The sequence below is a fragment of the Volvox carteri genome (genome assembly GCF_000143455.1).
Source record: "Volvox carteri f. nagariensis unplaced genomic scaffold VOLCAscaffold_23, whole genome shotgun sequence".
Taxonomy (NCBI): Eukaryota; Viridiplantae; Chlorophyta; class Chlorophyceae; order Chlamydomonadales; family Volvocaceae; genus Volvox; species Volvox carteri.
The window spans coordinates 354,682-381,340 of record NW_003307566.1 but is presented as its reverse complement, the minus strand read 5'-3'; the positions used below and the strand labels follow the sequence as shown (position 1 = coordinate 381,340).

Genomic DNA, 26,659 nt, shown 5'->3' with positions numbered 1-26,659 from the left:
GGTGCGCGCAAGCGAGTGCAACTGCAAAGGCAGGGATGTACGTGCGGCGCGCCGGTATTAACTTAGGGTTTAGAGGAAAAAGAAGTAATTAGAGGTAGAAAGCAAATGTCGGAGTAGTAAGTAAATGGGCAGCGACGAGGCACGGGAAAGGTGCTGGAGCCAGCTGGAGCAAAAGATAGACAGAGGGGTATTGTATGAAAGGAAAGGGAAGAGCCTTGATGCTGTAAGAGGGGTTTAACGACGAGGAAAATGTCGAAGGTGATGATTCTGTGGGATGTTGTTTGTGGAGGTGCTGGGGAGGACGGGCACGCGGGTTAGTTTGGTGGGTAGGTTACAAAGGGGGGGAAAAAGGGGGCGGAAAAGGAAGAGGAGGGAAGGGGGAATTCTTGGAGAAGGATGGAAGGGGAGCGGAGTTCAGGGGCCGCGTTGTAGGTCTCAGACATTTGCCCGAATGCCCTGTGAAAGGGGGCCATGTGCAAAGCCCGCTGGAAGAGCCAGAAGGCAGTGGGGTGCAGCTCATCGCTAGTCCGCAGCAGCAGTTGATGCAACCGGTGGTCCTGATCAGGCGCGTCATCTCTACGCAAACTGTCCACATTCAGGATGACACCCCGTAGCAGAAACTGGCTGGTGAAGATATTCCGTTTGGCGGTCTTTGGAGGGTGCCGGTACGTATTGGGGCAGACAAACGTGTGCCAACGCTGGCTGCTCCCGCTTGTCACAGCTATCTGGCTGAACGTGCGTCTTTAAATGGCGACGGGCTGGTGGACGAGCTAGACATCGAGGAAGGGGAAGTGCTCTGCTGGATAAATGCCTTTCAGTCGGTGTGGGGGTAGACGCTCTTTTGGTGAAAGAAAGCTGCAAGGTAAAAGAACTTATCGACCGAGGATAGGTCGTCAAAGGAAGCGATTCGTGAAGCTGAAGCGAGGAAGCATTGCCCGAGCAGCGTCCATAGCAATATCGATAGGCGGTTTGTAGTCTTCCGCAGGAAGTGAAACTCGAACCAGGCGAGGACGAGGTTGGCAGCGGAGGGGGTTGGGGGAATGCCCATAGGGATCGTGATGTATTCCCGCAGACGTAGCAAAACCCCACAACAAGTGTTTTCAAAAGTTAGGGCAAATGTGAACTTCGGCGCACTGAAAGAAAGAGAGAGCGCAACCCACCCTAATGCGCAGCAGTACTTTCTGCCAAACAGCGCAGCTGGCCGTTCAGAACATCTTGACTTTGCGGTAACTCAGCGCCGCAAACCTCCTCACAAAAGCTGCTTCACCTACTAAAAGCGTAGCCGGGAACACCACTACCACCAAAACCATCTAAGGTGTCCAAAGCACTCCAATCATCCGGCTGCTTTATCGAAGCCCAAATGCTGGGACCTGGGCGCGAGGGCGCTACCCCCGCACTCAGATGCACCCAGCAACGTCCTGCCTGGGATGGATGCCGCACCCCACCCACCTTTACCAAGGAGGGCGCTGCACCGTGTTCCTCCTGTATAATTACAGTCTTGCCTCGGCCCCTAGCTCTGGACTAAAAGCTATACAAGAGGCAATGGACTACGCCCATTCCAGACAGGCACCCTGACACAGACCCTGCCCAAGATACCGGGTTTTACACACCAGGAAGTGAAAACGCGAACCAAAGGCTCACGATACGCCACAACTGCTGCACACGCACTGCAGCCACCAGCACCAGACCCGCGGTGTTGTCACGTGTGCCATTGCCTGCGAAGCTGCCAGGGTCAGCCCGCCACCTGTGCCCTAGCCACTCCGTGTGCCCCACTATTGCTGGGTGGCGCCCCGTTCCAGCACATCTTGCCGGAACTGCATATCCCGCATCAACGCCAGCATGTTCTGGAGCTCGCCCTTTGCCCGCACCAGCCACGCTCGTGCCAGCCGCTTCTGCCCCACCCGATACACCAGCGCGGCTCGCAGGCGGCGTTCCCGCTGCTCTGCTTCCTGCTGCTGCGCCGCCGCAGTAGCACTGGCAGTGCCCGCCGCAGCACCAGCAGCACCACCAGTCGCTGATGGTGCCGTAGGCTGTGCTAAGGTCTGCAAGAGCCGTTCGTCTTCCTCTAACGGGCCTGTGCCCTCGCTGCCCTCCAGCTCTGTTGCCTTGATCTCTAGGAGCCTGCCAAAGGGAGAGAGAGAGACACAACGCAGGGGGGAAGGGGAGGAGAAGGTGCTGAAGGCAACAAGGACCTTGTTGCAATCTGGGAGGCATTTCATCTGTACGCCCGGGCAGTGGCTTCCAGCAACAAACTAATAAATCTTGGGGATACAGTGGTGGTTAGTTGTGCATGTTAAGGATCGCGATGCACGCCTTTCCCTGCCGTGAGCCGTAGGGACACTCCGCCTCCGCAGAGGGCGTCAGCGCGCGGCGCAGGTGACCGTGCGATACATGTGGAAGACGTAGTAAAGGGAAAAAGGCGTCGAAGCAGTGCAGCTTCCGGTCCTGCTGCATCTGCCGCTATGCAAGCTGTCATATCCCCGTGGCCTGCAACGTTTTGCTTCGGCAGGCATATGGTTGCCGCATCGTCGCGCCCTCTTGCAGTGCTACACGTAGATGCAAAAACGTACACCCCGCGACATCGACAGACGGTTGGAGAAAGGATACCCAGCACATCCTGGCATGACCATGGGGATCATGGTCATCGTGATAACGCCAGCCTTCCTGTTGCCCCCTCAATCTATCCCATGACCTTGTCCCCAGCCCCCATCCCGCCGCTCCCTTCGCCCCACCGTATGAATGTGGTCAGGGTCGCCATGCGCAGGCCCAGGGCCTGCAGGTAGTGTCGTAGCTCCGCAGTGCTCATGCGCTCGTAGCGGCTGCGCAGCGATGCCAGCTCCAGCACGGGGCTGTGCTGTGACATAGCAGCCAGCGGAGTGCCTGTGGACATGGTAGGAGGCGCGGGGCCAACGCTTGCGGGGCGAAGTGACAAACCCGGTAAAACACACGAGCTTCGAGGGTATTCCCATCGGACATAGAACGATGTGCTGACGGCCTGACCGGCGCACTTGCTTCGTTCACGTAAAAGGTGTAACGTGTAAATCAGACGTGCGAAATGGGCCACAAGCTGTGAAAAGCAGCTTCTCCTCCCCTCCTCCGTTATTGTTGGTCCTCTCCAGGAGGAAAAAGAGAGCGATGGTAGGGCGGTGGGTGCGTCACCGCACGTGTGATGCACACCACGTAGGTTCACACAGGAAGGGATCCCCGAGGAAAGGCGGGCCTGAAGGGGACTAAACACTGTAAATAAGATGCCGCGCGCCCCAGGAGCCCCGTACCTGCAGCTCGTGCAGCCCGGCGCTCCTCCATCTTCGCCTAGGGGTGTTCGAAAACGCGCGCCAGCATGGGTGCGTTACAGGGCAGGAGCAGGCCTCATTCTCTCCCTCCCCAACAGCACACAGGCCACACATGGGGCCGGAAGCGGTGCGCGACAGATGAATGGGACGGCAAGACCCTGCCAGCCTAATGGCACGCAAACCACCCAACAAACGGGCCCCTAAGAAACGTGGCCGCCAGCACATGGCCTCGATGAAACGCACAGTTTCACCGTGCACGGCAAGCGGCTGCAGCACAAACATGGACACAGCTAAGCTGGCTGGCAAGAGCTGTTTGGCTAGTAGCGGTAAGGATGGACCCAACGTTCCCACGCGAGGACTAGCCTCAGTCAGCCGGTGCATGTTGGCACCGGCAGCTTGCGCCGTCCTGTACACGGCCCCCTACGGCCCTCCTCTGGACGCCCTTCCCTCTTCGTACTGCCAATTAGCAAGGCCACCAGCCACCCGCCTTATCCAGACCGCCCAGATAGCGAGTACCCACGGGCCTTACTTGTAACGTCCCCCCCACCTGCAACGCGTTGCTGCGGACCGCCAGCTCCTGGAAGTTGAGCACAAAGACCTCCAGCGTGTCCAGGACCTCGGGGGGCAGCTCCAGGGGAGGCTTAGACGCCCCTCCCGCGTCAGAGTCAGCCGCATCCGTGGCGGTGAACCTCGTGGCCGCGGCCGCCGCTGCAGCGGGGAATGAAGCCGACACGAGGGCTGCTGCGCTGCCGCCTGCAGGGACGGAAGGAGGAAGTCACTGGCCCGGGTGGGGGGGGAGCAGATGCAAACCGACTATGGGAATATGGCGGTTCAAACAGCCTGAATGCAAAAACGAGCCATCCGCCCGCTTTCAGCCCCGTTGCTGCAGTCTCCCGAACACAGTGAATCCCTCTCAGACTGGGTGCACCTCTTATCTATCCAAAGGGGCCCAGATCCACCTGCTCGCTTGCGGTCGCTCGCCTTGCCTTTGTGACTCCCCACTGCCGAGCCTGACGACGCAGCTAGTACCAGGTCGGGATGTGGCAGAAAGAACTGCGGCCGTAACCCGTAGGCCTGCGCGGTCGGCCAAGTACCCCACGGAAGTCATACAAGGAAACAAGGAAACAAAAGGGTAGGGGCCCACAGAAGCCAGACACGAAACGGAATTACGCAAAAAACAACCGGACGGGGACGCGAGCGAATCCGCGGGGGGCGAATCCGGGAACTCGTAGTAGGTGTAGATAAAACAGACCCCGACCAAGAGCCCTGTCGGCTGCTGCGCACACTAATCTACCCGCCCATCCTCGTGTGGTGTTGGCAGGAATCCTGCCGCTGGACGTCAAACAAAAAGATGTCGCGAGGCATTGCACGCAAAAGCCTTCACTTCCTGACCACGGCGCGTTCTTCCTGCCTCTCCCAAGCACGACCGAGGTCCTCACCTGCAGCAGCTCCATCCTCGCATACATCACGTCGTCCCATTCCGCCTGCAGAAGAGAAAACAGATGAAGCCCGGTGCGCGGGAAGAGTCGAGAGGGGGTTTCGAACGTGCGTATGCACACTACAGGAATATAGTGTTGCTTACCCTGCAAAGCACAGCTCAGTGCAGCACAGCACAATGCCCCCCGACCCTCCACCACCCCTGCCTTGCTACTGGGTAGGTGCGAAGTTGCTCCCTCTGCTTCTCACCTACCCGCGGCGGCAGCGGGCAGTAGAGCATGAGGTGATCGTGCGGGTTGTCCTCCAGCGCAAAGCCATACAGCATCAGCAGCTCTTCATTCGATTTTTCGCCATAGCTAATGTAAAGCTCCTCTCCAGGCCTCACATGAGCCCCCCCATGGAGCTGCAACCGGACGGTGGGCCCCGCGGTGGGCCCCGGGGTGCTGACCGTGGCTCCCAGAGAAGCACTATCGGGGGCTCCAAGGCTGTGGCTGCGTGCGGATGAGGCTTGCAATGACGACGGTGACGATGCCGAGCAGGACGCGGACGCCGGCGAGCCTGCAGGGCGGCCGAGCGGAGCGACATAAAGAAACGACGGCACTGCTGTTTTCTTTCCACCGCATGTGCGTGGGTTGGCAAAACCAGGCGGTACGCAACCAGGCGGTAGGGGAGTAGGACGAGAGGCAAGGCACCAGAGCAATGCGGCTCACCGGGCCCTGCGGCTGGCGATCCCTTGGGTCGCTCAGGCGCCACCACCTCCCACCAGCACTGCGGAGGCGGCCCGAGGCGGTGGTTGCAGAAGTCCAGTCCTGGCACCAGGCCCTCCAGGATTTGAATGGGGATCTTGTCGCTGCCCTTCGACGAGTGACCCACAAGGGCACTAGACGCTGAGCGCCGGCGGCGGGGGGGAGACGTCGTCACAGCGGAGGGAGTGCAGTGGGTTGTGGGCACCGGCGGCGGCGCCGGCGGCGGATATAGAGACCGCAGATGACACGTCACGGCGGCGAACACGTCAGCCCAGGTCATGTCAGAGTCGGTGTCAGGAGTGTCAGGTGAGGCGCGGTCAGAGCAGGAGGCCAAAAGACAAGGGGATGGCATGGAACACTTCCCGCGAAGTGAAGAAGATGCGAAGAGAAGTGTTTTTTCAGCAAGGCGCTACGACTGCAGAAGGCGCAGGATGCGGCCCAGAGTGTGGCGAGGGGAAGACGAACCGCACGCGATTGAAGCTGCTGCCAGGGCAAGATAGTAGCAACCGAAAGAACTGACCGAAAGGCGTCCGTGGCGAGGGGAGGAGACAGGGCGGGTAAAGCCAGCCCAGGTCCGGAGAGGTGATCGTAACTCACTGGCACCGCTCTTCCGGCAGCCAAAAGAGTTCGTGACAGCCGGGGCCACATGTCATGCCCTCTGTAGTAGCTGGCCCGGCCGAAAAGGCCTCTCGAGATGCTGGTGGACGCGCTTAGCGCGTATTTGAGACGTTATGTGTGCCGTACTGTGCCGTACCAGCTACTACATTCTCTGCCCTCTCCTTTGTCCGGCGTTTGCTGTCAAAAGCGATCAGCTTCGACAATAACAAAAAACAAAGCCACTATTCGCCACCATCGCCATTACCACCATGACCAGCGCACGCACCAGATCCTGACTCCGGCACCGGTAAGCTCTGTCCTCGGCTCCAAAACACGCAATACGCCCACAGCCAGTCCTTCCAGCCTGGCGCCGGTAGCCCCAGCTCCCGGGCCACCGCATTCAGCGGCCCTTCCAGTCGGGACCAAGTCTCCTCCAGTCGCCTCACTACCGCAGCGGTGGCGCGGTGCAGCGCCGTGCCGCGAAGCTCGGCTAACTCCTGAGCCGTGAACGCGATGGGCACATCGAACCTGTGTACAATACCAAGCCCCGCCACAAAGGAAGCGGAATTTCCTTAGCAGAGCTGTTCTTTTGAGGTACATCATGCATCATTTCTCCGGTGCTCTTAATTGATCCGTCACGCAAATAAAGGTTTTAAAGGGTTGCGGCGTGGTGATAGAAGTAGGGTAGCGGAGTGGAAGGATGGGGAAACGGCAAAGATTTGCGAGTGACAAGGCGTTGTGTGCGTTGGGCAACACGGGCGTTAGGGTGAAAACGGGAGCCAGCGACTCTTCTCCAGGGTCGGCGTGGATCGGAGCCGCCCAGTGCGTCTACGGCGTGTACCGGATTGATACATACAGACACCCAGAACTGCACTCCTGCGCACCGCACGTGAACAGTACTGCTTTGCGATTTCACAAATAGTCAATTGCTGATTTACCCAAAGACCATAAGCGAGAAATTGCTGCCTGGAAGGGCAGCGTGTCCAACCGGCGATGTATATATATGGCGATGCATGGCGCTACAATTGTAGAAGAGGAAAAAACGGTAATGCATCCTCAGGACCAGGTGCCCACGAGTCCGCCTAGAAGCAAAACAACTTACGTAGTGGGCAGCGCGCGAATCCAAGGCGCAAATCGTGATTTATCTCCGCGCAATCGCTCGATCAGAAGATACACCATCACTGCCGTACGCTCGTCCAAAAGGTGCTTATCCAGCATCCAGCTGTAGCGCAGCAAGGCGGACGAGGGAGGGGCGGGAAAGGGCCCAGCAGCCGCGTCGTAACCTGTAAACCTTCTCCACGGCGCAGTATTGTCCTTTTTTTGAGGTATTTACACTCCCTTTGGGACGTAGCAGCAGCCAGACGACAGAAATTGTTAAAGTTGTCTGGCAAAAGGCAGGTCAACAAAAAACCCTAGCAACATGTGCCCCCAAACGCCCTGCATTCACGCATGACTGCCGCCAACTCGGAAATGATTAATGAGTTGCCGTTCCCAAGAGACGTGCACAGAGTGCCGCACGTACTCAACCTGGGCCGACCGGCGCACCTGAATTGGGCCCCCACCTGGGGGTCGTTGCAGGCCGTGCGGACGGTGATCGCCGCGTCCAGCGGAAACGAGGCCAACGTGGTGGGCTCACGCTGCGCGCCGGACGTGTGGTTGCGATGCGGCCACAGCCACGACCACCACGGAGCTCCGGGACGCGGTGCAGCGGCGGCGACTGCGGAGAAAATACCAAGGCCTGCGCCAGGGCCCGCCTGCACGAGTGGGAACCGACCCGATGAGGAGTCGGTAGGTCGGGCAGGAAGCGGGTGCTGTTGCCACTGGTGCATGGAAGGGGATAAAAGCAAGCCTTCTGGCCCACAGAGGTTTAAGACAGGGAGTGCGGCGTCAGTGGGCATTGGTTGGCTGGGACATCCCAATTTGCCTGGTGGGCTAGGGGTGGGAGACGGGTGAGGGAAATCCTATGCAAAATGTGAATAATCGGTTGGCGACGTCCGAGGGTAAGACGAGGCCCGTCTGGACGGTTTCAGCAGGGGGGAGATGTGGGCCGTTGCGGCGAGCTTGAATTACCAAAATGTTCTGAAAGGAGTTGGCTTTGTTCCGTGCAGGGAATATGCTCCCTGCGGGTCCTTGAGGCAAGCGTCACGATTGAGGCAACCGGTTGGTACCATAGGTGAAGAGTAACGCTTGCCTCGCATCTTGCACTGGAAGTTCATAGGCGCTAATCGCCCAGCGCCGAGATGCAGGGCCACACATATACGCTTCCAGTCCTGGGCGGCAAACCCGGTTTGCATGGCGCACGCCTACCCCGGGCACGAAGAAACAGCCAGACACCGACTTAGAGACCCCTCGAGGCGTGCAATGTTGGAATACACTATTTTACAGGGGTTGCATCTACCGTACCAGTAGTGGCCTTGCACGCCATGCCCATGCAGTCAGCAACCCACGTTGCCGTACAGCCACGCCCGTTGGAGGACGGTGGCTGTACTGCTGCACAGAATCCCACCTGGCTTTTCATGATCTTAACCTTGCCCAAGTCTGCGCCCTGGCTTGTTAGCCACTCGTGCAGTTGCTTTAGTGTCGCCTCCTGCTCGCCGACATCTCCAACCCCTGCTGATGGCACCTGTGCTGTAGGAGTTGCATCGCCTTTAGCATCAAAAGTGCCTATAGCCAGGGCCGCCACAGCTCCCACTATGGTAGCGGCTCCAGCCGCAGCTGCTCCCGGTAGCCATCGCCAAGCTGATGCGTGTCGCTCGTCGCCTTTCACTGCCTGAGAAGCCGTCGACAACGGCAAGGCAGCTGAAGCCGTAGCAAAGGCACGAAAATGTTGGTTCAAAGCGGCAGGGCTTTCCATGCATGCCGCTCGATAAAAGAGCAACTGAAGGCCTGCCATCAGAGCCCCAACTCCTCCGCCGTAACGAAATTCGTCAATAGCAAGAGCAGATTAACTGCTATAATAAGGCTCACGTGTGTAGCGTTATATTTAGTGGAACCTTCTCTGGCTCCGTTGGGACCTTCCTATTTACATAAACTGTGCCACTCGGGAACACGCCCTGAGGAAATTATTACGGGTAAATATACAAAATCAAATTGAAATCATTACGTACGTGAAGGTTGAAGGCTTTCAGCATCTGAGGTATTGCATATAGCAGTTCTTACAGCGGAGCCAGAACGGCTTTTAGTTGAATGCCTCCTGCCGTAAGTTGTCGTTGATGTCGTTTGAGACATAGTTTAATGTTACCAAAAGTCCAATGAATTCTACCAGCTAGCTTCTATGCATGTATGCATGCTTTTCACCCTTTCAAAAATCATACCAGAGGGACAAGGATGAGGGGACTTCTGCACCATCGACAGATGCACACGACCTAACGTTTTTCAGACACCATCTTCTTAATAAACACGTAACAATTTCTCAACATTTGTATCAAGGACTAAAAGCCATGTGGTTGCTCCGAGCTTTATGTGAGAGTTGCGCACCGTCGATCCTGTTTTGTTGCGGCCCGAAGAGCCGAGCGGATTCGATTATAGCACGCTACGCCATCGACCCTTCCGGTGGAATTTGTGGTCCCTTGGAAAGCATTTCTGTTGCGCCCTCGTAGACAGGAAGAAACGCTGACATAAGTCGCGAAGGCGATCGGAAGCAGATATGACCTCTATACATCACTTAGGGTTGGTAAAGGAACAGCCGTCCCGCATATTTCGATGCATGCGAGGTTGTGCAATATGCTGACGGCGATAGGTCGTGCGGCGGATGGTGTCGTTGGGCAGAGGTGTCTTAGGACGGCGACTGCCGTTTCAACACCACGCTGTCTGGGTGTCTCGAAAGCTTACAACGGACCCAACGAGGGGGCGTGCCCATGTTGCCCTGGCTGTTTGGAGCACCGGCTGCAAGAGACAGCTCAGTACACGGGCGGCATCAAGAGCCGAGTCGACCAACGAAACCCCCAACCTATCATCCGGAGCGGTGCCAGCACCTACCCGGGAACGCTGGTCAAGCATCGGTAGATGGAAATTTTCAGTTCCACCCGCAATGTACGTCCCAATGTAGTACAGTCTGTATCACCTGGGGTTTTCCGCCCACTAACGCAAAGTTGTAGCCACTGTTCCTTTAGCCAGGCATGCATGCTGTCCCTGCCAAAAGCAGCATGCGTTTTACTGGTTCGGACCATGTTTGCAAACAAGTGTTACAGCGGCTGCTGTGGCAGGGTGGTGGAGCGAGCCACCGCATGGGCACTGCCGGGAGCGTGCGGTGATCCTATCCCAGCCCGACCCACTGAACCCAAACTTTCAATGAAGGGATGTGTTTACGAAACCAGGCAGCTCGCTGCTGAACACAATAACCATGGCTGATTCTATCCGGCAGAATCAATCGCCTTGGACTTGCAGTTCGTATGGCGTAGTACAGCGTGGTAATGGTGGATTGTGCCGTATGGTGTTCAATCCGAGATATGACTATCCAAATGTGTTCAATTGGGCCAGAAGCCTCCCATTCTGACAACAAAAAGAACATAGGCGCAGTCGTGGCAACGGGCACTGGAATTAGAAGTTGGCCCTGTTTTTTACGGTGGGGCTCCTGATGACTCCGTGCAGATAGGCACCAGGCAGAGCATTGCCGGGGCCGTTGCGCGGGGCTCGCGTTCACGCCCTGGCTGGCCTATAAAGGGATCCAGGGAGAATTCCCCCGACAGGGATCTCATGAAGTGCCTCGCGAAGCAGCTAATCAGCCCTGGAAGGCTGACGTGGTGGAAATCATCCCGGAACCACTTTGAGACGGGATCGATGAGACTTGAGCAAGCCGAACCTGTCCATGGAGACACCAGCTGTTGAAACACCAATTTCACCACGTCAACAGTTGAACATGTCACTGAGGATATGAAAATACTATGCCAATGAGCGCAAGATCCAGTATGGCACTGATTCAAGACACCCTTGCTATCCGCAGCCGAGGGTGTGTGGTGGATAGGCTTCTGGTAAGATGCCCCAGGAGCATAACAACTGAGCGAAAATCGTTGAAAAGGGTTCCTCAAAACCCGGCTGGGAATATCAAGCATAGGAAAAGCAACGAAGGCCTTGCACGAACCCCCAAGCCTGCCCACAAGTCAGGGCCTCCTTAATACGTATGCAATTAGTACCCCTAAAGCAAAAGCCCCGCCTATTGCGGATGATAGTTGTTCGCACTTGCAGAGCCCTCCCCGGATGAAGCTAACTGCTGTGATAAACTCAATGCTTTTGCAGGCCTGAACTATATATGTAATTCAAATCCTTCATTGATTGCTATGAATAAGCCTACAGGGCCGTCTTGTAAAATACTTTTGGTTTCGACTGAACGTACAAATGCACGAAATTGCAGTAATATCAAGTTATTTAGCTGTAACTTTTGAGCGTTATTACCTGCTGCATGTTGTGCATATATATTAGGGAAGTACGTCGCCTTGATCCGCTGCGGTTACGTATGTACTCGAACGTTTGCCGTCCGCGTTGACCACTACTGATCCAACGCCTTTACACACAATCACGCATGACCAGGCGAGGGTGAATCAGAAGGCTTCCTTGTGTTGCATTATCCCAGACTGTAGGGGTACCTTATTGTAGTCTAGACCTGGGCCGACCAGTCCCCGACGTAATGGCCACATATTCAGGCGATGAACCAGTATACGCCTCATATGTTGAGGCTTACCTGGCAGGAAACAAGCTTAATATGCCAGCAGACGCTGGCTCGCGAACATCAACAGCACCCTATGGGTATGGGCCGTCCGGTTCAGCTTATCGGGTGCAATTAGCGAAGCACTTCTTGGACTGCAACCCACTGGTAAGTTGCTTACGCTTCTCTTGCACGTTACCTCTCAGCGACATCGCTCGTCGGAACTCTTTCGACCTTGCGCAGACTGTCAAGACCGTCAGCGTACTGCAGCGACCAGTGAAGCCTCCCAGCTCTAAGAATGCTGAAAACCTAGATGTCCAGCATCAGCGTGATAAGGCTGCGTTTCAACGTCGTGCGAATGTGTATCAACGACACGCGCATCGCCCCTATCACCATCATGCGGTACGTTTAATGAAAAGACATGGTTAGATCCATAACGTGCGTAGGGGACTCTTAGTAGTACGTATGCTCCTGTGGAGGATTCAACCCCGGCGGAGTGTCAACCTTCATGATACGTGGGCGTCGTGCGAGGTCCACGTGGCACATCCTGCGCAGCTGTAATTCACTGAACTACACGCAAAGGCACACGTTCGAAACCCAGAAACTCACGTATACGGAGATGCACCTGCGCGCGTCATGAGATTGGTTTGTGTTTCGCCACGTGGTGTGTGCCCAAATGAGGGGCACAAGGCGGCACATCCCAGAGAACCCGAAGCGTATCCTCGGCAAAATCAATGTGCCATTGTTGTGCTCTTTGCCTCTCAACTCTTGCCCGCAGCCAGCGGGAAGCATCCTGACAACGTTTGAAAAAGGGCACATTGTAGACCGCGGCCGGCGGAAAGTTACGCAGCACGAGGCGCGCGGAGTGTACGACCCCGTTATGCACGAATATCGCATAGATCCGTCGCCAGAGGTGGCAGCAGCGACTGTCGCTGAGGCAGCAAAGGAGCGGCCCAGCAGGTGCGGAGGGGTAATGGGCCCGCCCAGCACCAGGGCGATGGCATGTTGGTTTCAAAGTCTCGTGGAGGCATTTGGGTTGCAGAAGTGGGCAGCTTTCTAGACACCAGCTAGAAATCGCAATGTGAAGCCGTGGTTGCTGGGCCATGCCACAAATGTATAGAGGCAACACGCATTTCTTGATAATCCCTGTCGCGCAGTAATGCCTGACCCCTCGACGCGCATAATTTTGCACTCTATGCCCCTTGCCGTTTGCCCTGCTGCCGCCGCCGCCCTGCAGCGCACCACACAGACGCGAGTCAGCGGCCCCGGAACCACACCACAAACGGTCCACGACGCCCTTCGAGCACAAATACCTGCAGGTGCGGCAGCGACTGTGCCGCGCATAGCTTCCTGCCGCTATTGGTTAAGCATGCTCCCACGGCTCTAAGATCCCCCATCGACAGTGGTGCACGCGCTCACGTCAAAATGCATGCCGCTAAGCACGATAGGTCCCTTAGTCCCCGTAACTGGACCCGATGGAGGGTTGGAGTATGAGGATTTGTTCTGCACTACGGTCTGGAGGACATGGTCCGGTTGTGATTACGCTGCAAAACGCACGGCCATGTGTTCGTTAGATACCAGACAGTTATAACCTAGATTTTCTGGGGATGAGTCCGCTGCGAGTGCCTTGAGGTCGAAGCCCCCTGGGAGGCCTTACACTCCGCTGGGCCGCCCATACTGCAGGTTACCCGTGGCACATATAACCCGCTCACACATGAGTACATTGACCAGCCGGAGGCGGATTATGCCCAGCGCAAGGAGAAAGAGTTCGAGCGCAGGCACGGGCTGGGCGCAATGCGACGCGTGCAACCACAGACATCATGTGACCCAATACTTTGGTACGCGGCGAATAACGAATAGTGGATGGTTGGGACGGCGGCATGAGCGTTTGGTCTCCTAAGCGGCAAGAAAGGAGCCAGCTTAGAGCAGCCGTGGCGTGTCAGCCGGATGCCTTTTCCTTGTGGCCCCTCGATGTGGCAGCTGTTCACTGTGCGAAGTACTATAAGTACTTGCGGCTTCCAGCGAGTAGAATGAAGCTGGAGAGCAGGCATGCGGCAGTGTGTGCCCACCGGAGCTGATGGTCCGGCGAGTGGCGCGCCACCCATTCGTCCTGCAGAACGCGAAACGGCCTTTCAGTACCGGATTGACCCCCAACATTTAGCCCCCTGAGCCGTGTAGGGTCCTTCTTACTCCATAGGCCGTCATTATTGATGATATGCTGCGTGGGGCTCCATGCTCCTTGACCTCGCCCCATTACCGCGGCCATGCTTAAGTCGTCGGTTCCCCTTCTTCTTGTGGTCCCGGTCGTGTCCGTGTTCTGCAGGAATAGGGATGTATCGGTTCAAACCTCGGAGTCAACGCAAGAGGCATCCACGGCGTCCGCGGTGGAGGGAAGCAGTGCCAGCTCAGCACCAGCGACACGGCGGCAACGGCCCACGAGCGCACCGACGGCACGCTCGCGCAGGGCGGTGGCAGGCCGGGGCGTATACAATCCCCTGTGAGTTGCTAGGCGAGTTTCAAAGGAGCTATGGAAGGGGCCATTGGCTGGGTCACAGTGTGGATTGACTTAAAAAGCCCATGGCATCTCCCGTCAGCTTTCCTTTCGTGTTTTGACTGTGGTCTGGACTAGCGCACAGTCCTGGATATGGAGTGAATAATGGGGGATAATACGAGTAGGGAAGAGGAGGAGGAACTGTTGTTGATGGCGGCGCCGGTCCCAGTAAGCACCAGGCGTGATGTATGCCTCACACTTTCCCTAACTTGTCTGTTTCCTGGCATGATTGCCGGCGCGCCTGCTTGCTTCTTTGCTTGGCTTTGTAGGACGCATCAATGGAACATGCCGCCCGCGAACCCGGACCACGAAAAGGCGGATGAGGTGGCTCAGCGGCGCATGGGGATAAGCGGTAAGGGTGTAGGTCGCACCTGCACCCCCGGGCAACAGGGCGTCTACAACCCCATCCTCAACACCTGGACGGTGCTGCCCGCCAACCCCCGCCTGATCGACGGGCTGGCCTTCATGCCTGCCACGCTGTTCAGCAAGCCAACCCCTGCAACAATTCGAATGTGAGCAGGGGTAATTCACACCGGCGCCACCTTGTGGGACCTGTCGCAGCACAGCTCAAGTGGTGGTCCAAAGCTGCTTTTTCGCTCGGTTTAAATGCTTATGTTTGACTTGTTGGTTGAGAGATCCGGTTTCGGGGCTTCCGCTCGAGCGTTTGCTTACGTGTGTTGACAGAAGTAGGGTCGTGCCAAGACAGCTGCGGGATGCGTATGGTTATTTATGCTAGTTTACCTTGCGGTGCTGGGGTGCTGTGCTGGATTTCACGTGTTATCGACTAGCTGCAAGGGCAGCGGAAAGGAGACCTTGTACGTGCTCTGGAGCGAACGTTGTGAAGTCGGATGAAGCGGGATTACCGGATGCGGTTTCGGAGCTTTAGGAAGCCGTTTGGACGAAAGGCCTGGAGCATCATCTAGGGTTCCCTGGAGTGCGCTCTTGAAACGGGGGCCTCTTCCCAATGCGCGAGCCGTCATCACTGTTCCAGCTTTATGACAGGCCAGGCAGCAGTGGAGACAAAAAAAACAAGGATAATTGTGCTCGTTGCAAGGACCCTTCCAGGTAGCAGGCTGGGCCCGAACACAGCCGCAAAGTGACATGTTTAGTCTTTCGTGGCATGTGCGGATTGATTTGGGTTTAGATTGTCATTGGCATTAAGGCCGGGGTGGGAGTGGTGTGGACTCTGTTGGGGTATCTTGCTGTGGTGGTGGAGTGCAGGAATGCAGCTTTGGCTAGGACGAACGGATGAGCTAACGGACGCGGCGAGGGACCAGCTGGTGCTACTTGCGAGCGTTGACTGTTGACTGAAGACGAACTGCCTGATGAGGGCCATCACGCCGCGTCCTACGTTTACGCGAGGTCTGTGACAACGGACGTGATGGGTTGAAGTCGGTCATTCCATGATGTGTGATATCGGCTGGAAGCTGATCGGAACTAGGGGGAGCTAAGCAGTCCAAGTCGCCAAGCGTTCACTTGTTTCTCTATTTAAGTTGTTGTGGACGAAGGCCTTTTTGTTTACATGTCAAAAAGGCGCAGGTGCGACGCGCTAGATGCCTGGGTATTGGGCTTGTGCGCATGGCGTGGAGAGGTCGCATACTGGCCGTATTCATCAAAGCTGACAACGTGCTTGGTAATGGTACCGCACATGGAAACGCGCTGGGTAAAAAAATCGGCCCAGGAGCTGAGCGGCTCATTGTCCGCAGTGCTATTGCATTAAAAGGGTCACAGCGGACGCTCTGGAGGAGCCTGGAATCTTAGACCTTGCAACTCTCCAGGAAACACGTATTTGTGTTTAAGCCGCGTGCCTTGGGAGCTGACTGAATCCAAACCCGGCCTGCATTTGGGCTTTGGTACAACTACCAGCGGGTCATAAGGACGCGTAAGGATCCTGCGCAGGGCCCTTTTGGAAATGGACTTGTAAATCGCGACCCTCGAAGGCTCACCCCTGCACGGGGCGTCGGAAGAGTGTACCGCACTGCCCTCTGCTGCTCGCTGCCAGACCAATAACGGCTGCTGGCCTGGATATGCTTGTAAAGTGCCCATCACCTCACCTGTCCCGAGCGTCAACAGAGAGAGCGAGAGACGGACAACTAATTGCGCATTGCCAATATAACCAGATGGCACCCCGCGCAAGCGTTTCACACACCACTTCCTTTGGTAAAAGTACGCGTGTGCCATCCCCGCCACTTCTAGCCTGCGGTTCAGAATATGAAAACACGGCCCACTTCGACGCCTCCTTGTGGCGTCGAAAAAACATGGTTTATCAGGGTAGAGCTACAACACCTCAGCCGGAGACGTCATTCGGTGGTACACGACGCCATAGGACAACCTCTTATCAGCTTTAGAACTGCGAGCCTTCCAGCACCGCAGCCTTATTGGCCCTGCATGCCCAGCTTAGTTCAGCTCAGATGCAGAAGGCAGCATCATTTGGCAGCATTGAAACGTTTCACCATTCATCCTTAAGCCTAGTCAATGTAAGAAGTCTCCCGGATTTCTGAAATCTGCCATTGATCGTGCAGGGCCCTGTAACCTTCCAAATCAGGGTTTCTGCATGGCCGCCCCAACTTGTACCAAAACTGAACCAGCCCATAGCAAACCCCTGGCCCAGCCTAGCATTGCCGGCGAATCAGCTGCCAGCTCTCCGCCCGTGGGCTCGGCCTAACCGCCTGCCTTCCTCCAAAGCAATCATTTGAAGGCCACCGCCATTTCGCTATTACCGAGCACTAGTTACAAGGTGTAAATGCACCGGTTGATGTGGTCCTCGATCTCTTTGTACTTCTCCAGGCCTGTCAACTCGATTCGTGAGCCGTCGCGGAGGAAGACCACCTGTTGATGATGGCCGGGAGGGGGAGGCACACGCGGCGGAAAACACACACACACACACACACAAAATGATTGTCCTCCCCGAGAGGGATCGTGGTTGGAAAATGGATGGATGGATGAATGAAAGACGTCATCACAGGGGTATCCGACTGGACCGCCGGTACTGCCCGCACACAAAAACTGGAATAACATGACATGGATTTTTTGCAGATGGCTGCAAGGAGATGATATTGTTATATTCCCGCCCCTCCACAATCGTACCATGTCGCCCCACAGACCAAACCCACGGGGCCCGCTTCGAATCTCCTTGATGTTCTTGTAAGCAATCTCGATTGTGCGCTTGAAGAGCGGCGACGTGTTGGTGATGACCAGCCGTTTGTTGGTAAACTTGAAGCTGATCCACAGCCGTCGACCAATGGAGGCGATGGATAGGGGCGCATAGATCAGTGTGGGCAGCAGGATCAGGCTCAGGATCAGCTCTGCATTCGAGCCTGGGCCCTCGTAAAAGACCACCTCATCGTCCTTTCCATCCGCACTGCTGGAAGTTGATTCAGCGGAGGGGACGTCGGTTGCGAGCGTTTGCGAGTCCGCAGCTGCTGAGCTATCTGCGGGAAGGCGGGATCACATATCGGGTAGCAGCACCTCTAATGGGAGAGGCGCGGCCCGCGGGGGAATTGCACCGGGAGTCGCAGGCACGCCTTGCACGTTCACCTCGGCGGTCGGCCCCATACAGCACGCGCCCCAGATGGGTATTTGCTCATTCATGGGTGGGGGAAGAAGGGATCATGGGGTCTGTTGCGCTACGCGGATCTTGCATGTTGGCGGATGTGGGCCTTATCTGGGTGGCTCGATTAGTGGGCCCCAGGAACAGAACAGAGGCTGCTGCCGCATATCGTCTGTTTAGGCAGCAATATCACCCGCCGGACCTCCACCGCAGGAGTTCCTAAACCTCACGAGACACTTCGCGCCCTTGGCCGCGCGACGGGCACACCCGGCCTTTGTAAAAATCCGGATAACAGGCAAACCGTCCAGCGTTAGGTTTTCTGGTTACGAAGATACCTATGATATGTATGCATGACGTAGCGCCGGATTATTCGTGTGATTATTCGCGGCTTCTACCTTGAGTCGACGCCCTCGTCTTCACCATCCATTGTGCGCTCCTCCTTAGCGACGTTTCTCGGGATGCTGTGGAGCCAGATCTGAGCGATGGCTTACATAGGGGAAGTTTAGGCTGGAGTCTAGTGCAAGAGTGGCCTGTCAGTTGATTTGCTTGCAAGGAGCTGAGCATTGTCAACCTCAGACCTGATCAGCAGTGATTCAAAATGGAGATAATATGTTGCATATATGATTGACGGGATGGTATGATTACACTAAATGGCCATCATAGACATTGGGTGCCTTTCTATTGACCTGGTTCTGGAGCTACTGCTTTTGAGCGGTGACCGAAACCCGTAGCGACTGGAATCTGCTTGGTATCCATTCATTATGCACAGACGCGTGCACGACTGATAAGGATTAGCTGCACTCGCCAATCTCTGCTGCCTTAACTACAGTTAAACGTTGTAATGTCAACAACTATCACTCTTGTACTTGCGTTCTCATGTTAAGCCACTACCAGAGCCATGTCCGTGTTCGAAACCGAACGTCTGAATTACGCAGATGACGTCTACGCGATTCACTCCATCCCCATCGGCAGGGATTCTCAACGTCACAGACGCACCACCGCGATATTACTGGCCAGCTTCGGATTCGCATCATGCATGAGTGTTATACTCTCAATAGTTGCGGTCGTCAGGTCTGGGCAGGCGCTGCAAAGGCAAAACGCCCCGGGGTCGGCAACCCCCACCATCGACAACGCCACCACGCAACAAAACGCCCAATTCCAGCCAACCCGGAAAGTGGCCTTTGGCAGCTGCAGCGCGTTTGACCTTCGTCCACAGCCTATATGGACGGAAGTGAGCGCAAAATAGCGCTGTTGTTTAAAAGCCGCGCCGGTAGCTGTCCTCCTTCATTTCCCCTCCCCCCTGGACCGTTCCTGTGGAGTGTCATGGCCCCTAGACCATGACTATCTCTTGTCACATCCGGGGTCAGGGATAAGGTCCAGCTCTGCATCTGGCTCTCCAGCCCTCCTCTCCGCGCGCTTCCTCCCACCCCCTTCCCTCTTGCCCCTTGCCCCCCCGCCCCCCAAAACCCCTCAGGGGGTTATCCCCGCTCAACCTGATGCCTGGATTTGGGTCGGTGACATGGCGTGAGTGGTAACCCGTGCTTTCAATGTCGCTAGGTGCCGTTAATGTACCGCAGTTTCCTTTCCTGGTCTTACCGGTGTACTAGTCGTGGAGGCCATGGCTAGGGACGCAACAATGCTAGCCGGTTTCTCGGCAAAGTGGTGCTTCTAAGTAATTCGGTCTTGTCACTTTAATTGTTGTGACTGCTACTCCGGCTGCTGTTGCTGCTATTGTTGCTACTGCTACTCCGGCTGCTGCTGCAATTGCTATTATTGTTGTTGCTACTGCTACTCACGCACGCACTGGCCCCCACGCTCTGCACCCACGGACGCTCGGACCCACCCAACATGTCCCACGGACCCACGGGTCACCCGCAGTTACCTGGACACCCCCCCGGTATCCTGCGACCTGCTGGGGCCCAGCCTCGCCGCCCAGAGCCGGTGGTGCAACTGCAGCGGGGCCAGCAGCTACATCACCCTGCCGGGGCAGTGCATGGCGGGGGACGTGGACGCAGCCACGGAGCGATGGGTACATGCGGTACGGAGGGAGGGCGGGACGGAGGGAGGGCGGGACGGAGGGAGGGAGGGGAAGAGGGAGGGAGGGAGGGAGGGACGGAGGGAGGGCGGTACGGAGGGAGGGCGGTACGGAGGGAGGGAGGGACGGAGGGAGGGCGGTACGGAGGGAGGGAGGGAGGGAGGGCGGTACGGAGGGAGGGAGGGAGGGAGGGAGGGCGGTACGGAGGGAGGGAGGGAGGGAGGGAGGGAGGGAGGGCGGTACGGAGGGAGGGAGGGAGGGCGGTACGGAGGAAGGGAGGGAGGTACGGAGGGAGGGCGGTACGGAGGGAGGGAGGTACGGAGGGAAGGAGGGCGGTACGGAGGGAGGGCGGTACGGAGGTACGGAGGGAGGGCGGTACGGAGGGAGGGAGTCCTATGATGCAACTAACACAGTTCGACACGCGTCCTCGACACCAACTGCCGTACGGGTCCAATGCGAAGGGGAAAGGGAAGGGGGGTGGAGGGGGCCCAGCAGGACGATAGGACGGGGTCCTGAGATCTGATGCCTTGCCTGCGGCAAGGACATTCGCAGGCTGGTAGCAGTAGCAACGGCATTAAAAAAGCGGTAGGAACACGGTAGCATTGGGCGTTATAACCTCCCACAACGCCGGCGCTTTTGAAACCCCTCTCCCCCTCCCCCTTCTCCCCCATCTGCACACACATACGCGGGGCCCCAATGCCAGCTCGTCTTCGCCTCCAACCACCCACTCACCCCCCAACCCACTCCCCCAAATCGGCAGTTATTCTTTTCTGACTTTCGTACATGATTCTATCTTCTACTCATCACCCACCGACCTACAATCCCGCAGATCCACAATCCGGACTACCGAGCGTTCCTAGACTTCATGTGCCCGCCGACCCACGGGTCCGTCGGTGCTGCCACCACGTCCACAATCGGAGCTGAGCCAGGTCGCTTCCCGCCCACTGGCACCGACCCGGCGGTATGCCCCCGACCCATAATGGGGGTGTACGACGATCATGACTACGGCTGGGTGGGTTTACGTGTATGTGCGTGCTTTTGTGTGTATGTATGTATGTATGTGTGTATGTATGTACGTGTGTAGGTAGGTAGGTAGGTAGGTGTATGCCTCCAGGATCAGACGTCATGTGTGCGCGTGTGTTTTAAAGGTGCACTGGGCGTCTGTGTGCGTCTGTGTGTATGTGTGCTACTTTGTTTGCGTGGATGTCATTAAAGCTTAGCCGTGACGTGACGTGGCGTGACGTGACGTGAGGAAGAGATGCGGCGCAGGAGAGAATAGCGACAGACGCCAAGGAAACCGAGCCACGGTAGGTAGGTGGGGGAGGAGTTAATAAGTGGGACAACAAACAAATCACACAGCGGTGCCGTTAGCGGCCGTAAAGAAGGGGAATGATGTGTGGGACAGGGGGTAATATCTTCACCCTGCGGCCGCTACCCGGCGAAACCCTGCCTTCCCCGGTATTTCGGAGCACCATCATCTAGTCACCCTAGTCAACTTCTCAGTGGATCGCTCAGGTTCCGCACCCACCACCGGCGGAATATGTGGGCGAAACGCAAAGGAATGGGGCGATTTGGGGATCAGAACCTAACGACGTGCCAACGTACCGACTCGCGGCATCGAACACCATCTGCTAACCACCATAACCGCAAAATTGTTCGTTTCTTGGACGGTTTCCAACCAACTAACGAACAACAGAACAACGGTGATCGGCGTATGCCCAAGAAGGCGGAATTCAAGAGAATGTTTCTAGACGCGGTGGGGGAGGCGCCGGACAGCACTCGACGGGGGGGGGATTCGGGGCTGCAGGTGAGGTGGGGTTTCGTGCGGTTGTGGTGGTTGATGCGGTTGGTGCGGTTGGTGCGCAGGAGGTGACAGCTTACGAAGTCAGTCGTACCTGAGTTGAAACCGAATTCAGGTCTCGGGTCATTATCGATTATGAAGTGTTTGTGGGGGGGGTGTCGTCGGGAGAGAGAGGGTTCGCGCTGTAAGTAGCGCGTTGGGCCGCCGCACAAACTTCTTTTTATTTTATGTTTCGTTTCTTTTCGTTTAAATGATTTGGATGATTCCTTACGCCCTCTCCTTCCCCCGACCCCAACCTAACCCGATCCAACAAGGCTGCCTTCACACTGAACGGCGGGGGCCCGGATCGTGACATCGATGTCGTACTGCTGGACGAGCGGTGGTACCGCGATCCGATGCCGTGCGAGATGCGCCGTGACTGGTGGGTCTCCTGGGCGGCCTTCCCGACTGAAAACCCTCCCTTTGGCAATCCTGGTCAATTCTTCCTGTCACCATGCCATCCCCTTCCCCTCTCTCTCTTGCCCTGACAGCAGCTTCACTCGTTCGTGGTGAACCCGTCTTTCCCCCCCCACACCCCCCGCACTTCCCCCCTACCACCACCACCCCAGGTGCCAATCCGTAGTGCTCCCCGACCCCTCCCATCCCCGACTGGGCTGGTGTCGTGACTTCCTGTTGGGAGACGGCGAGGGGGCGACGGGGAGGGGCTCCTGCTGCAGCAAGGACCAGGAGCTGGCGGCCTGGTGCAGCCTGGTGCGTGAGGGGGCCCTGGAGAGGGGGGAAGGGGGAAGGGGTGTGTGTTTGTGGAGGGTGAGGGGGTGGGGTGGGGTGGGGTGGTGGTGGGTGAGGGGGGTTGTAGAGGGGAACTGTAAGGAATATAGGGGCCAAGGTGACGCCCTAGCTGAGCTCTTCCATTCCCCCTCTCACCGTAGACACCGTACAAGCCTTGCACCTCCCGCTCGCGGGGGAGAAGACACCCCGAGTCACAGTGGCCCCCGCACACTTTAACATATACACAAACACACAAACAGCGGCGCTGTTTCCCTCCTCCTTCTATCCCTCTTCCCCCTATACATACATACATACGTACATACATACGTACATACATACCTCTGCCCCCGCCCGTAAAACTCCCCCCTCTCTCCACAGCCTTCCAGCCGCGCCCACCCGCTGTACGGCGCTGCTTGTAACGTGGCGTCCTCCGAGTGGGGCCGTGTGCCGCTGGTGGTGGGCGCGGACAACACCTCCTTGGTGGTTCTGACGGGGGGTGGAGGGGGCCGCAACGGATCTGGATCCGGATCTGGGTGGGACGAGCTGACAGGGGACCAACTGGCCGTGTTGTGGCCTCGACTGGTACAGGTGTGTGTATGTGTGTGGGGGGGGGAGGGGGGAAAAGCGGGGGGGATGAGGGTTAAGTTGGTGATGGTGGTACGTGGGGGGAATTTACTTCGCAACAAGCCCATAACGCCCAAACCCCCCACCTCACACACATATGCACAGGCACATACACACACACACACACACCACATCCCCGCCATAACTGCACGCACACCGGCAGTTGTCCTTTTGCACTGGTTTCTCCCCACCTCCCGGCCCCCCACCTCCCAACCCCACCTCCCGGCCCCCCACCTCCCAACCCCACCTCCCGGCCCCCCACCTCCCAACCCCACCTCCCGGCCCCCCACCTCCCAACCCCACCTCCCGGCCCCCCACCTCCCAACCCCACCTCCCAACCCCACCTCCCAACCCCACCTCCCACCTCCCGCCCCCCCCACCTCCCAACCCCACCCTCACCTCCCGCCCCTCCCTTGAGGCCCGGGACTCCCCCGTGTGTGAGGTCCTAGGTGCCGCGCAGCGCACCTGGCTGTACGACCACCTAACCGCCAGCTCCGCACCCGTGCACCTGCTGGTCAGCGGCTCGGTGCCTCTGGGCGGTGTGGGGTACAAGGACCCCGACACGGGGAACGTGTGCTCGGGAGACGACTGGAACGTGAGTGTAATGGGGAAGGAGGGGGAGGGGGGGTACATGCAAGAATTTAAAAGACCACAGCCGACGTACAAAGAAGGGGACTGGGCCCCTTCGGCGTGTGTGTATGTGTGTGTATTGGGGTTGTCTGACGGCCGGGAAGGTGCTTTCGGGTGTGTGTGTATGTGTGTTTGTGCATGTGTGTGTGCGGGCTGGATATGTGTTTCGTTCTCGTGGGGTGAATGTTGCAAATCTTGCGGCAAGGTTTAGGTTATCGTCTGTTTGTCTGTCTGTTTCTGGTTGCCTGCCTGCCTGGTTATCTGTCTTGTGTCAGTGTCCCAATTTCATTTCCTGTGTGTGTTTCGTTCGGCCCCCCGTGGCCCGGGTAGTCGCGCAGCTCCCAGACTCCACAATCGCTGATACACCGTGTCTCCTCCACAACCCAACCCTTCCTTCCCCCCCCCCCGCACCCCCCGGCACCCCGTTCCTCCTCCATCCCCCCTGCCCCTGCCCCCCCCCACCGACCGCACTATTTAGTGCTGGCAGCCCGCCCAGCTCAACTTCCTCCACAGCCTGGCCAACGCCAGCTCGGGCTGTGTGGTGCTGCTCACCGGGGACTATCACTACGGCGACATCAAGGTGGTGGCGCCAGGGGGGGAAACACCCTACGCAGCAACACTCCAGGTACGAGGGCTGCCGTACGTGAGGCTGCCGTACGTGGGATGTGGTGGCGGTGGGTTCCTCGTGTCGGTCAATGGAGAGGGAACTCGTCTCCCCCCCTGGAGCAGCGGGGAGCGCTCTCAACAGCAGCGGGGGGGGGTCATTTGGTGAGGGGGACGATTTCTCCCCCGCCTGTAACATCGCCCCTCTTGATCGTGTGGCCGCCCGCCTGAGCTATTCGAACCCCCTGTGCCTTTTTGTGTTTTTGTACGTGTCGCAGACCAACAAGATTAAGAAACACATGTACCAGGTGAGTGGTTGGTTGGGGAGGTGGTTGGGTGAGTGGTTGGTTGGGAGGTGGTTGAGTGAATGGTTGGTTGGGTAGTCGGACACGGAACATGAGGCATGAGTCTGGACGGCGAGAAGGTTCCCGGCTGATGCCCGGCGGCAGTGCGAGTCGAGTGCCTCGAGCCGGTCATGGAACTCCATTAACAGCAACGTGGGTACCGCTTCAGCGGATACTGCTACTGCTACTGCTGTTGCGGCTGCTGCCGCCTTATTGGCCGGGTTTTGCTGGGAAGCGTATGGCTTTGGACTGGATGTGCACGAGCAAACCCAGGAAAAGAACCTGGTGTCACCACCCACCGTCCTCACACTGCTGTACGACTGCACTGTACGGCACCGTACTGCATCGGCACATACGGCGCGATCCTTTCCTTGTATACATGCCGCCACAGTTGATTTGGTAGCGCTATATTGACCACATGTTGGACCCACACCTTGACACCAGCTGCAGCGGCTGCAGTCGGTTGGTTAGTTCGTTGGTCGCACCTCACTCGTCATTCATCTTAGGGATTCAAATTAACTAGCTGGAACCGCTACGCGAGAACATGTTGCGCCTGAGAAATCTTGCATGCTCCTCTGAGAAGGTTCTTAAAGTTTCATGTATTTATTATTATTATAATATGTAATTTATATAATATTTATTTTAAGTCTATCTCCTTTTATTGTTCAGACGCAATTGTTTTCGCACACATTGCCTGGTGTCGAGGCGCACAGGTGATGTCCAGCGGCATGACGAGCAGTACGGCACAGTACGACGGGACGCCGTGCGAGGGCACCTTCCGTGAGGACCTGTTGGGTCTGAGACCTCTGGGTCGCTGTGGCATCACAACCAAACCCAACTTTGGAATGGTGGAGGTATGTGATGGGGGTATGCAGTGGGGGCTTATATAAGTTTCTCCCTAGTGATCACTTCCCATTAGCGATCAAAGATTTGAGTCAGTTCATGCGAAAAGCATGAAAAGCATCCTTTCGAAATACGCTAACCATGGATGCTCGTTATGGGCGGTGCCTCAAAGGTTTGCTCTACTTTTGAGAGCTGTGAATGGGCAGCTGGGGTGTCTAGGCTGTGCTAGGGGGTATGCAGTCGGGGTTATGTGCTGGGGGTTATGTGGGGGGGGACGCAATTACACGCTGGCTGATGTCCGGCTGCTGTGCACCCCCACTCCGCAATCCGAATGGGTTCCGGTATGCCTGCTGTTGGCTGTATCGGTAGGTCAACATGCATTACCGCACTCGACCAAACCCGCTCCCCTCCATTTGCCGTCCATACGGTCGCCTCATCAGCATCCCGCCACCTAGCCAGTCACCCTCTCCCGCGCCATTGCCATCGCATCACCGTCGCTGCCACAGTCGCCGTCACCGCAACCGCCTGCTCGAGCCCCAAGTTTTGGGGCGTCCTCAGCTCTTCACACTGGTGGTACATGTGGCGATGTAGCACTACTACTGGTACTAGTAGTAGTAGTAGTAGTAGTAGTAGTAGTAGTAGTAGTAATAGTACTACTATTACTATTATCACTACTATTTCTACTACGTACTCCTACACACTACTACTATGCACTCCCCGATTCATTCCCTGGGCTCGCAGGTGGATTGGGAGGCTGGGGTGGTGCACCTGACCATTCGGAATGCGGCGGGTGGTGACGTGGCCACCACTCAAGACTCCCCCGTGGCGGGTACCGGAGCGGCGAAGTTGCAGCACGTGGCCTTTTCGCTGCAGACTTGCAAGCCTGTGGCTGTGTGAGACCCCAGAGACCCGTCTCTCCTCCTCACCCTGGAAGAGGGGAACCTTCTCTACTTAAGAGCGGGCGGAGTGGCGCCGCCGTGCAAGAAGAGTGTGTGGCGGAGTGGTGCAGGAGTGGCGCCGGAATGGCGCCGGAACGAAGGCGGCGGCCGTTTGGAGGTTCTCATTTTCGAATTGAATGCGTAGACAGGAGGGGGGGGAGTTAGGAGTTACAAACCTGCTAACGCTAACTTGCTGTCAAGCGTGCAGGGCCCTGCGTGTGTCATCTGGTCCCAATGCGGCGGGGAGGGGAAGCGAGG

General features: G+C 57.2%; 4 protein-coding genes across 4 annotated transcripts; 2 read left to right on the top strand and 2 right to left on the bottom strand.

Annotated features, from left to right (window-relative positions):
- Window positions 1-1,772: 1,772 nt before the first annotated feature.
- Window positions 1,773-10,072, bottom strand: VOLCADRAFT_91853 (uncharacterized protein; the record flags this gene model as incomplete). Its single annotated transcript, XM_002951264.1, has 14 exons — window positions 1,773-2,121; window positions 2,733-2,880; window positions 3,276-3,312; window positions 3,841-4,046; window positions 4,253-4,367; window positions 4,733-4,777; window positions 4,984-5,133; window positions 5,179-5,288; window positions 5,441-5,617; window positions 6,360-6,601; window positions 7,176-7,295; window positions 7,619-7,827; window positions 8,580-8,843; window positions 10,052-10,072. 14 exons carry the CDS (start codon window positions 10,070-10,072, stop codon window positions 1,773-1,775), a joined length of 2,193 nt encoding a protein of 730 aa, XP_002951310.1.
- A 1,699-nt stretch (window positions 10,073-11,771) lies between these two features.
- VOLCADRAFT_91852 (uncharacterized protein) lies at window positions 11,772-14,781 on the top strand (the record flags this gene model as incomplete). The annotated part of the gene is made up of 7 exons (XM_002951360.1): window positions 11,772-11,882; window positions 11,958-12,116; window positions 12,493-12,674; window positions 12,952-13,033; window positions 13,398-13,552; window positions 14,038-14,211; window positions 14,535-14,781. 7 exons carry the CDS (start codon window positions 11,772-11,774, stop codon window positions 14,779-14,781), a joined length of 1,110 nt encoding a protein of 369 aa, XP_002951406.1.
- A 1,392-nt stretch (window positions 14,782-16,173) lies between these two features.
- On the bottom strand, window positions 16,174-18,440 carry VOLCADRAFT_120959 (uncharacterized protein). Its single transcript, XM_002951263.1, has 3 exons — window positions 18,211-18,440; window positions 17,353-17,696; window positions 16,174-17,094 (listed from the first exon to the last, which is right to left on the bottom strand). Exons 1-3 carry the CDS (start codon window positions 18,377-18,379, stop codon window positions 16,996-16,998), a joined length of 612 nt encoding a protein of 203 aa, XP_002951309.1. The 5' UTR covers window positions 18,380-18,440; the 3' UTR covers window positions 16,174-16,995.
- Window positions 18,441-18,713: 273 nt separating this feature from the next.
- Window positions 18,714-26,360, top strand: VOLCADRAFT_91850 (uncharacterized protein; the record flags this gene model as incomplete). Its single annotated transcript, XM_002951359.1, has 13 exons — window positions 18,714-19,046; window positions 19,290-19,339; window positions 19,694-19,853; window positions 20,680-20,862; window positions 21,547-21,657; window positions 21,966-22,072; window positions 22,260-22,401; window positions 22,798-23,007; window positions 23,462-23,638; window positions 24,152-24,298; window positions 24,555-24,584; window positions 25,334-25,474; window positions 26,205-26,360. 13 exons carry the CDS (start codon window positions 18,714-18,716, stop codon window positions 26,358-26,360), a joined length of 1,947 nt encoding a protein of 648 aa, XP_002951405.1.
- Window positions 26,361-26,659: the final 299 nt, after the last annotated feature.